Raw genomic sequence first — 12,215 nt, 5'->3', positions numbered from 1 at the left:
CTCTTTCCAAAGTTATTAGTGATCTCTTAGCTGCCAAATTCAATGACCTTGGGTCAGGTGGCACAGTGGATAGAGTCAGGAGGACCTGAGTTCAAATTTGGGCTCAGAAACTTGACACACTTTCCAGCTATGTGGTCCTGGACAAGTCACTTAATACTGATTGTCTTGCAAAAACCAAAACTAAATCCAAAGGTTTCTTCTCAATCTTCATTCTCTTTGACTGCTCTCAGTCTTTGACACTGTTGAATACCCTTTTTTTCTTTATATTATCTATATTTTCAAGACAACATTCTCTTTGGTTCTCTTCCTACCTCTCTTGTACCATATAGACATAAAATAATTATTAAATTATCATTACAAATGGTACTCTAACCAGTAAGTGTGGGGAGGGTACTTAAAGGAGTATTCGTTTGGGCAGAACTTTGAGGGAAGTTTTTCTAACTATCCCATTACAGAAGATCACCAAAGTTGCTATCATCATGATCAAGCAGCATTTATTGGTCTGGTATGATGTGCCTAGAGCCATGATAGACAAACAAGGTTGACCCCAAAGCTACTTTCTCTTTGAGATGGATGGCATCACACATACACACCTTTTGGGCTTCAGTCCAAAATACATCTTCCAAATGAGTGGCAAATCCTTCACTTAACCATTCTTCAGTCCAATCTCGAGCCCCAATGGCTAAACCAAACCAGGCATGAGCAATTTCATGGCAAAGGCGTGTTCCACAGAGATGGCTCCCTCCAGGTAAGACACTTTGAGACAGGAAGATGATGTGTGGGCTGTGTATAATGAAGGACAAAACAGATTACAGTCCTGTTAGAACCTGCAACTCCTGGCTATATTAAATATGGGTTCTTTATTAGCTTTGTCAACCTATTATTACTACATTCATGTTAGATCATGACAAACAGTTTGCTGCTGAGATGTTTTTTAGAAATAAGGCTGCAGTTTGCTCCTTGGCAGTGATTCAGGTTACCATTTCTGCTAAGCAGTGGTTTTAGTCATCAAACAAATATTACCTATAAAAAGTAACTTAAACCAAAGTTTTACATTTTAAAAATTATAAGGTTGATTTAGTTCTATAGTCAGTGAAATCTGGACAGTAAAAAGGCAGGTGTGAATATGTGATTATCAAATGGATGATCAAAGATCCTGAAAGAAAAGAAAAAAAATCAAGCTTTTTTAAAATAGAAAAATCTTATATATGTTGGAAAAGAAAAAATAGCAAAGGAAGTTTCCAATTTACACTAGGGATGGGTATCATCAACTTGACAAACTAACAGGTGTTCTAGAATATGTGAACTTTCCAAAAGCACACATGAAGACTAGCTCTATATAAAAAGAGCATTTCCAAATGTACTGAATCATTTGGCCGAGACTATTTCTCCCATCTGTGTATGTTTGTTCACATGATATAAGAAGGGCAAGACAGGCAAAGCTGTGTGTCAATCCATACAAGTGAAAAAAGAGAGACCCCATTACCTAGACCAGACGTCTAGATTTCTTATAAACTAAAACTCTTAGCTGTAAAACTTTGAAGATTCTGATTAGGGCAAAGAAGTGGGGCGGGGGGGGGGGGTGAAAGGAGAAAATGAAGAGAGAGATGGTTTTCAATACGTTAACTTTATTCTCATTTACACATGACTTTTTTTTTTATCACCTCCTAGGAAGCATGTGGTCTCAACTATCTTCCCTCAATATGCAGAACAAACCAGTTAGATACATTCCCATGTTAAGAAATTAAGCCCACATCTGTGTGTACTAGTTATTTCCTTCAGAAGACATGTGTTTGCTATCATGTAGACCCTGCCCAAGTCAACACTGTTTGGCAGTTTCTCCCTCCTTTGCTTACGATTAAGGAAAACCCCACCTCTATTTCCTTTGCAACAAGTCCAACCATTCAGATCTGAGAGCTCAATGGAAAATATAGATGGGTGTGCCAAAATAGGTAAGGTATGATGTGAAACAATAACAGTGCCTGCCTGCAAATGAAACACAATTAACTAAGATCACAGGAGATTGCACCAGAAATGACTGAAAGCACAGAGAGAGTCAAGGACAAAGGAACAAGAATAAACACAGCACCTCCTTAAATCCTGCCAACAGCAAGGCAGATTATAAGGAAAGAAAAAAAAAGTTAAAAGAAAATGGAGAAGCAGAGAAAGACCCACCTTTTTTTTTATTGAGAAAAACACATTTTTTTGAGAAGCTTAGCTGTACAGCGTGAGTAGACCACTTTGGTCATTTTTAAGTAAATGACCCCTAGCTCTGACATGTGCAATGCTAAAAGGGAAAACCACAGAAATGCACCAAGTAAATAACATTCCAGACATACTGCTGGCAGGATTTTGTCTTTTTGGCTAAACAAAACATGAGCAACTTCATGCCTTATAAACAGACTTACAAAAGAGCCTGAATTGTTAAGTGTCAACTAGACATATAGATATACAGCCCTAAGTATACAAAGATTTGTCTCTTACTACTTTCAACACAGTACCATTATATGTAATAACTACTAAGAAATCTCTGCAATCTTTTTATGCTTAAAAAAACACTCTAATGTCCAAGTATGACCTTTATGCTGTTTTCTTTTTCCTTCCCAGTGTTAAAAAAAAATATGTGTGAGGCCTGTTTGTGAAAATATGAAAACCTTCATGTGCCCAAAGGAATGTACCAAAATTGGAGATATGTGGGTGTAATTTCATTTTCCAACTTTTTATACTTTTTAATAGAAATCATCTTGTGCAAGTCATAAAATTTTAGATTTGGAAGGAATCTTAAGGATAATTTAGCAATCCCCTACACTAGCCCAACTCAGTTTACAGATTAAAAAAAAGCAAGGCTTGGACAGGTTATTATCCCATAAGAAACCTTGGATATCTCTACTAGATTTTCTCCCTGCCATTAAAACCTCTTAGTGACAAGATACTACAACACTGGCATTTCAGACTGATTTAGAACCATATAATTCAGAGATTCTGAATTGGAAAGGACCTCAGTAATTCTCTAGCCCAGTATACTCACAATATCCCTAATTATTTGTCAACTGTTTAGTTCCCAGTGTAGATACAATGATTTCTTTATACAATTCTCCCTTCTCTTTTCATTATTAGAATTTTTTAATTCTTCAGAATTCAATTTTTGAGAGCTTCTCTCTCCTGGGCTGAATTATCTAACAGAATTTTAGTCCACGAGATTCCATTTATCCTTTATTTAATGTCTTTGAAATATTCTGTCTTGAAATCTAGGTTTCATGTCAAATTATGTCTAGCTTAATTCTCCTTTGTTATTATGAAATTCTAAGCTGGATCAAGGGAGGGTCACTTTCCTTTAATGTTCCCATCATTTACACCCAAGCAACTTGAGAAATAAGTGCAAAATGGCTGGTCCCCTCATTGATTTTCATGCCCTTTTTGAAGAATGATATTATCAAGATTATCATCATCATCATCACCACCATCATTATTATCATCAAAGTTATTAGGGACAATGTTTTGGCAGAGAATGCTTTAACAAATACATTGGTAACTAAAGATCCCCATTAGAACTATATCATGCACCTATCTAACCAGAGTATCAATGTTGTCTAATTTCACATTTTTCATTCCCAACTCATTTCTAGTTTTGAAATAAACACAATTCCTCTTGTGTTGGGAAAGCATGTTAATCATCCAATTATTTTAGGTTTATATGACTTTTCCAAATATAGATGAAACTGTATTTTACATAATAGAATGTGGAGAATCTAAAGTTTCATTTATTCAATAAGTATTTACTAAGAACCTAGAAAGTGGTACAGTTCCTCTCCTCAAGAAGCTTATATGAAGAAACAATGTGTGTTAGTGAAAGTGATTAAATTACAATGGTGAAAATAAAGATTTTTTGAAGAGGTCTATTTTATTGTAGTCTATATTGATCTTTGAACACTGAACCCATGAGAGAAAGTCAGAACACTCAAGACTTATAGGGAAAGAAGATGTAGTGGAGGGGAATACTTAAATTAATAGAGAAAAACCTGTGTACCATTCAGATCCTTTGTTCCCTTTTCATTGTATACTTGAAATGAGCTCAAGAGCAATTAAAGCAAGACTTAGAATATTAGAAAACACCCATAAATACTCAAAAACACCACCATGGGAGGAAACTATGGATCAAACCCTCAGCTGCTGTACCATATCTGTTTTTTCTCCCAATGCACTAATCTTGGATTTGCCCATTATCAGTTGCGTGGTCTTGGGTAGGTCACCTCACTTTTGTGGGTCTTAGTTTACTCTTCTGTGAAATGAGGGGCAGTAGATTATATAATCTTTAAGTATATTTATATCCCTGCCAATAGAGTTTAAGACATATAGATTCTTTGGGAATGAGAATTTTCTGGAAAAAGTTATACCCCAAATCTTCCAGTTCCCAGCATTTTCTTCCTAATGGTAAGCATAATGTATGTGATAAACTTGTGGTTACATTTCTCTTGGCAGAATGCATTTTGTTTTTAACATACTATCTAAAAGATGGAATGAATTTTTAAAAATTAATGGTGATCCTTGTTCATGGCTAATATCTACATCCTGTGCTTTACACACATTACATGTGTAACATTTTCTGACATGCTCCTAAGTATCAGAAGTTGGAGAAGAGCTATATTTAAGATCAGGAACATCTCAGATCCTAGCTCTGCTATACAACTAAATGTGATATCTTAGGTACATCACTTAACCTTATAGAAGAGATCTCAGGTTCCTCTTCTGAAAAATAAAGTGATTAGACTAAGTTCTTCAACTTACCTCTAAATCTCAAGAAAATTCAAGGAAAAGTCACTTATGTTTATTCATTCAAAAAGTTGGTAGTTCATTTCCACAAACTGAAATCAGTAGAACTCTGAAAAATTGAGTTGTCATATCAAAATACAATCTAAATGAAACCCCAGATCAATGATCCCCAAAGTGAAGACTATGATCCCAAGAGGCTATTGTAAGACACGAATGGTCAATCAATAAAGGTATATCAAGGGATGACTATCCAAACCTCCCCTGGAACTTTTAAGCAATTTCTCAACACCTACTCTTCACCTATTATACTGTAGGATATAGGCTATCCCCATTCCACCTCATTCGGCAGTCACTTAGGGCAGTTATGACCTGACCCTGGCTTTGGCACTCCACTTCAGCAACTGCATAGATACCATTAAGAGTCTAGTCTAGCCTCCCTGAATAACCTTACGGAAATGGTAGGTACCCAATAAAAGATAGGCTCAATAGTCCAAGACAGTAAGGATAGGAACTTTATTCCCTTTTTGTTTTGGGTGGAGCACAATGAATTTCATAAGTTAAATTTCATAATTGTCTTAAGTTCAAGCATGAGAGCTTGAACAAAAAATTCATATTTCTTCCTAAATCAACCCTCCTTTAGGGTTTTTTGTCAAGGACATCACCAACCTTCCAGTCACTAGGTTTATCAGCTTGATTTTGCTGTCATTCTGAACTCGTTTTCATTCAACCTCACATACTCAAAGTGTTGCAAAATGTTTTCATTTTCTCGACATTTCTCACACATGGCTCCTTGTCTCCACTAACACAGCCATCACCCTATTTTAGGCTGTCATCATTGCTCACCTAAACAACTGTGATGGCCTCCTGTGATGACCCATCTTTCTCCCTGCCCCAATTCATCCTCCACACATAAATTTTTTCCTAAAATAAATACATGAAATATTTATATTTTCTGAATTATATATGGAACACCTTATGCTTATGTGGGTGACATAATACCTTAAAATTGAAAAGCCAATTTGTTAAGTCAATAATGATATACATAATTTTTAGGAGGTGACCCATTGGCTCACTGTTACCTCTTGGATTGAATATAAACCTCTCTGCTTGGCATTAATATAGCTTTTGCCAAATGACTTTACTAGTTTTATTCATACACCTTCCTGTACACTAAGGTCCAGTCAAACTGGCTTTCTTCCTGTCCTTACATGCATACAAAAACACATTTAAATATACAAACATGAATAAGAATTAGGGTATGATACCATACATTAAACATAACTATGCAAAGAAAGAGAAATGAATTTATATTAAAGACTTTCTATAGAGTTAAAATGAAAGACAACCACTTGTGCTTCTTTTTGAATTGTGTATGGTGACTATCTATACATAGAGAAACATGATTCCTGTTAAAAAGCAAAAGATAAACTTTGTATATTTTTTACATTAACATTCTTTTTTTTTTAGGTTTTTTCAAGGCAATGGGTTAAGTGATTTGCCCAAGGTCACACAGTTAGGTGATTATTAAGTGTCTAAGGTCACATTTTAACTTGGGTCCTCCTGACTCCAGGGTTGGTGCTCTATCCACAGTGGATAGCTGCCTCAAAAGCATTCTTAAATTAAAATTTACTGGCCTGTATGAAAACCCCAGGCAGTAGGCTAGATTTGACCTGTAGACTGTAGTTTGCCAATCCTTGCCTGGACAATCACTAGCCACAATAACAGTGCCCACTTCATGAGTCTCTCCCAATGTTGAATTGTTTATTCATCATCCTTACAATGGATGGAAGTATAATCATTGAAATAAAACCTTTATTACCACATTTCTTCTCTGTTCTGATCCAACATTTTCCAAAAGAAGAGACAGAGGATAAAGTTATATTCTTTAACACCCATTCCACCCCAAATAGATCATATTCATATGCTATCTTAATCACAATTTCCTTCCTTTCTTCTTTGTTTCTAGATTTCTTCTTTCTCCTTTCTCTTTTCTTTCTATTTCCAGCTTCCTTTCTTCCTTCCAATAAAAGGACTGGAAAAGTGGAAGTAGAGTTGGAAAATGGGACAGAGAGAAAGAGATGTACATATAATCCCTTTACTAAAGAAATTTCTCGGGGCAATTAGGGAGATTGTGAATATCAGCCTCCACACATAGGTGCCAACAAATAGAACTGTGCTTCTGACTATTTTCCCTAAAAATTATGTATATCATTATTATTGACTAAAGAAATTGACATTTCAATTTTAAGGTGTTATGTCACCCACATAACATAAAGTGTTCCATATATAAACCTAAAACATGCTTCTATTAGAAGGAATGTCTTGATTGTTCTCAGTGGAAGTTATAACCCTTCAGGAAGAATTCTATTTAGAACAACAGTTCAGACTTTGATCAGTTGGATTTGATACTTGATTTATTTCTACTTTTCCCTGGAGACTTGACCCATTTTACTCTTTAGGGAATGATAGAATATGGGCCCAACCTGGCTTTAACTTCTATAACAGGTCAGAGCAGGTTCTGCATGGGTGGAGTAAAGAAGTTTGGAAATTGCTTTTGATTAAGAACAAAAAGAACCCCAAACCCAAGAAGAACCCCTCCCAATATCCTGGAGATGATCCCAATCCCCTTTGTAAAGGAACAAACTTAATAAGTCACCTTCAACGTGTAGATACTTGGCAAAAAATGTTTGGAAAAGAGCTGTATTTTCATCAGACTATCATCCCTTCCAAGTTAAAATTCTCCTGCAATTTGATTAACAACAAGATCAGATGAATGATATGTTACCACTGTGGGAAGAGAAAGGAAACCTAGGGGGAAAAAAAAGAAACTAAGTACCATTCAAAATTAAACTACACAGTTCAAAGACTGCAGATTAAATGAAAGCAACTTTTATTTCTATGTAGTAGTTTTCCATTGATTTAATTTGGAAAGCCAAAAAGTTGACACATTACTATGAGACATTCTGACTGGAAGGACAATTTCTCTTGGAACACTCCCTTACTGATCCACCTTTTTTATTATGTTAAGTCTTTTTATTTATTTTTTTTGTCCATAAGATGTAAATAGAAATATATTTAAAAATAAAACAACATTCTTCTCTTCAAGACCTAAAGTTAGGTCATTATAATGAAAACATCCCCTAGTATCACTTTTTTTTCTGGATATTCCAAAATTAAAAAAAATATCATTGGCTTAGATATAAGTCAAGGGAAAGAAAGTCTCATGAAGTTATTGTGATCAGTGAATCATTGGCTCTCTTCTTCTATTTCCATCATCTGGAATCTAACTATTGGTATAAAGAAGGCAGTCAATAAGTATTTTCCAACAACTTTCTATGTACCAAGTACTTTGCCCAAGTGTTGGGCATACAAAGAAAGACAAAAGCAATCCCCATTCTTAAGGAACACAAAGCCTAATGGGAAACCACCATGCAAAGAGTGATATATATGTGAAGATAATCTGAAGAAAGGAACTGGGAGGATGGTGGAACTCTGGTCAGTGACCCAGGATTTCAACCTGGATATTATTCTCATCTCTTCATTCTTTCTTTTCCTATCCCCATAGCCTTTCAACAGTTGTCAAGTCTTATAGATTCTACATTTCTAATATTTTTCTTATACAACTCCTTCTTTCCTCTGACACTATGACTATCATGGTGAGAAAGAGCAGAGAGTTTTGGGAGAGGAAGATAATGAGTTAAGTTTAAGATTTTGAGACATTCAGTTCAAGGTATTTAATAGGCAGTTGGAGTTGCAAGACTGAAGGTCAGGGGAGAATTTAGGGTTGGACAAAAAAAAAATCCGAGAATAAACTGTATAGAGATGAGAGCTGAATGCATAGGAACTAGTGAGATTATCAAGAAATAGTACAGGGGCAGGAGGACCTGAGTTCAAATATGGTCTCAGACATTTAATAATTGCCCAGCTGTGTGAGCTTGGGCAAGCCATTTAACCCCATTGTCTGAAATGAATAAAAACATTAAAAAAGAATGGAATATTAAAAAAAAGAAATAGTACAAAAGAAGAGCAGAGAGGTTCTAGGATAGACACCTATGGGACATACATGCTTAGTAGGTGGATAAAGATCTAGCAAAGGAAACTGAGGAGTGGTCATATAAGTAGGACAAACAGGAGTTTATCCAAAAAAGAGAGAAGAGATACAGAATGATAGCCAACAGGGATGGACAGATCAAATAAGGACCTTTTATTTTTGTTTATGGCAAGGCAATGGTAGTGGTGGTGAGGGTTAAGTGACTTGCCCAAGGGCACACAGATATGCATTTATTAAGTGTCTGAAGACAGATTTATACTCAAATCCTCTTGATTCCAGGGCCAGTGCTCTATCCACTGCACCACTTAGTTGGCCCAAACAACACACTCACATACACATACACACACACACACACACACACACACACACACAACATTTGGTTTTTGCAAGGCAATGGGGTTAGGTGACTTGCCCATGGTCACAAGCTAGGTAATTATTAAGTGTTTGAATCTGGAATTGAACTCAGGTCATCCTGACTTCATGGCTGTTGTTCTGTCCATTGTGCCACCTAGCTGACTCTCAGTGAGGACCTTTTGAGGACGAGAAAGACAAAGAATTGTTTATAAGCAGCCAAAAGACAAGGAGAGATTAAAACTTAGTGAAAATGGGGATGATAAAGAGAGAGCAATGACAGAGAGAAAATAGGATGAAATTGGATTATTTGTGCATGTAGAGAAGTTTTGCTTTAGAAAGGAGAGGCCCAACTCTTCAAGTGAGACAAGAATGGAGGAAATGCTGGTAGAAGGCATTTGGAAGGTGTGAAATGAGAAAAGAAAGTTTTCAACAAATGGCCTGTTTTGTTCAATGAAATATGAAGAAAGAGTTTCAGCTGCAAAGGTGGAGAGAGAAAGATATGGGTATATTGGGAGAGGATGAAAAAGTTTGGAAAAGTTGCTGTGGTAAGTGGTAAATGAATTAGGGATATGATTGCCTTGCTACAATCAGGGCCTGGTTGAAACAATATAATAAAATTTGTTTTTCTAAAAATGATTTTTTCCATATTTGTTTAGCATCATCTGAGTAGGAAGAAAGAAGCAGATGGTCAGAATAATCCAAGACTAGGGTTTGGCAGTGCAAGACCTTAGATAGGATAAGGGAGCAAAGGATTTTTAGAGAATAAAATCTTGTTGAGGTGAACTGGTTCATCAAGGGATTGGGATGGAGAAGAAAGGAGAGTGTGGCCAGTTCAGGGGGGATATCCTGGGAATGTATTGAGGAATGGAAGAGAAGACAAAGCAGAGATTTTGAGGTTGAGATGTCGAGGCAAGGAAGCCACGTCAAATTGAACCACTGTTGTATTTTCTTTTCTATAGTATGACCAAGCTAACATTTTAACTGTTACATGGTCTCATTTCAACCCCAAATCTGAACTACTGGACTAACCTGTTAGACCCAGCCTGCAAAAGTAGAGAACTCATTAAAAGGATAGTTAAGCTAAAGGATTGAAGTCAGTAGAGGTTCTGGCAACAGCTGTAGATACAACAACAGCAATACAACTGCCCAAGCTAAGAGAACTAGATAGAGGAAGCTGTGGCAACAGAGTAAGTACACAGGGAATGCCTAGGGACTATACTATCAGGTTTTTAAGACTTCCCCTTCTACTCCTCTCTGGGTGTTATTGTTGTTGTCCTTCATAATCCTAGAAAATCATGACATCAAATGAATGATGGCATTACTTACAGATGATAGTTATTAGTGAGGGAATGCTGTGCAAAGACATCCTTTCCACTACCTTTTCCAGAATTGTTTCACCCCATGGCCTGATTTATGGGAAAGAGAACTTCTGGTGAAGGTCTGGATGCTGTGGGAGTCCTTGGATTTATGGACATGGTTCCCTTCTGTATCAGCAAGGCACCACGTGCTCCCAGCAACACTGGGCAAGAGTGCCAGCATGTGATTTTCTGGTGACAAATTAGCAACAACACAATATAGCCAAACCTGTCCTATGATTGGCTTTTCCTCTCTGTCCTGAAACCATACTCCCTCTGGAACACAATGACTTTGGTTTCCTAGAAGCTGCTTGGTGAGTCATGGAAAGAAGACCTCTTCAGGACTGCTAGTCATTTACAGTCAGAACTATGAAAGTATCTGATCATCTTCAAACCTCCAATTTTCATTCTTGATAAATGAAAATCTGTTGTGAATCAGTCTAAGGATTTTACTTTTAGTAGGATAAAATGAATGCTCTGGTCATCCTTTTAATCATGGCCTCAGTTCCAAAACTCAACAAAATAGAACCAGGGTCCTATTATATTATTCCTAGATGGGATATCCAAGTGACTGGGGCCTGCTTTGAACTCTAATTTTTTCAAAGTTAACAGTTTGGGCCCTTGGGACACAGCTAAGAGCAGTGAGGGGATATTGAGAGGCAGGGACTGAGATGCGGTGGTCTGCCAGCTCGATTGCAAGATACAACTACTAGCATTTTAACTGCAGCAACATTAATATATACTATTGGAGTTGGAATTGGCTGCTGGCACCATATTTGCCATCCAACGGATCCTCTGTTAAAGGATTTAAAGTGCACTCATTCCAATTACAAGACCCTGAAAGAGTCCTGTATTGTTATTTTTCATCTCTGGGACAAGTGAGGGTAATTTGTTGCACCTGCTGCCTTCCTTGGATGTTGTAGCTGTTTCTCAGGCTTACTCTCTTATGGCAGCTAGATGGTACAGTGAATAGAATGCTGGATTTGGAGTCAGGAAGGCCAGAGTTCAAATCCAGTCTCAAAAACTTTCTAGCTATGTGATTTTGGGAAATTATTTAAATCCTATTTGCTTTAGTCTCTCCATTTGTAAAATGAGTTGGAGAAGAAAATGGCAAGCCACTCTAATATATAGGTGTCAAGTTTCTGGGGACATGGATAATCATTCTGGGGGAAAGTGGGCTAAAAATAGTACTGGTTAGCTGACCATTAATTCCAATTACATTCATTAAAGGACTTAGGTTGTTCGACTTTTATATGTCCTACAAAAAAACAATGATGGTGATGGCATTTATCTATATAACATTTTATACTAGCAAAGGCTTTGCAAATATTATCTGACTTTATCCTCAAAACAATACTGGGAAATGGGTGTTGCATCATCCCCACTCACAGATGAGGAAAGAAGCAGGGAGAGATTAAACAACCTTTGCCAGAGTCACATACCTAGTAAGCATCTGAGGCAGGCAGCATTTTGAGCTCAGGTTTTTCTAACTCCAATTAGTTCTGCTATATTCAAAAATTGGGAAATCTTGGGTTAGTCACAGGAATGACATATAGTATCCCACAACTGTGATAAAATGGACCAGCCTGTGATAACTTTTCTGAGAGATTCATGAGCCAAAGAGAAGGACTGTTAATGACAATTCCCAGGATAAAACCTGGTCCATTTGCAGTGAGCAAAGAGAT

The 12,215-nt window shown here is 36.8% G+C and overlaps 1 protein-coding gene across 9 annotated transcripts in view; it reads right to left on the bottom strand.

The window, feature by feature from the left end:
• Positions 1-12,215, bottom strand: part of AOPEP (aminopeptidase O (putative)) — a 632,574-nt gene that overhangs the window by 252,102 nt on the left and 368,257 nt on the right. For all 9 annotated transcript variants that reach the window (XM_074201226.1, XM_074201227.1, XM_074201225.1 and 6 more), the window contains one exon: positions 594-783. In XM_074201226.1, coding sequence (XP_074057327.1) covers positions 594-783 — 190 coding nt within the window. The remainder of the gene's footprint in view (positions 1-593; positions 784-12,215) is intronic.

The sequence above is a fragment of the Macrotis lagotis genome, chromosome X (genome assembly GCF_037893015.1).
Source record: "Macrotis lagotis isolate mMagLag1 chromosome X, bilby.v1.9.chrom.fasta, whole genome shotgun sequence".
NCBI classification, from domain to species: domain Eukaryota; kingdom Metazoa; phylum Chordata; class Mammalia; order Peramelemorphia; family Peramelidae; genus Macrotis; species Macrotis lagotis.
The sequence above is the reverse complement of the archived record's forward strand: the minus strand, read 5'-3'. Positions and strand labels throughout refer to the sequence as shown.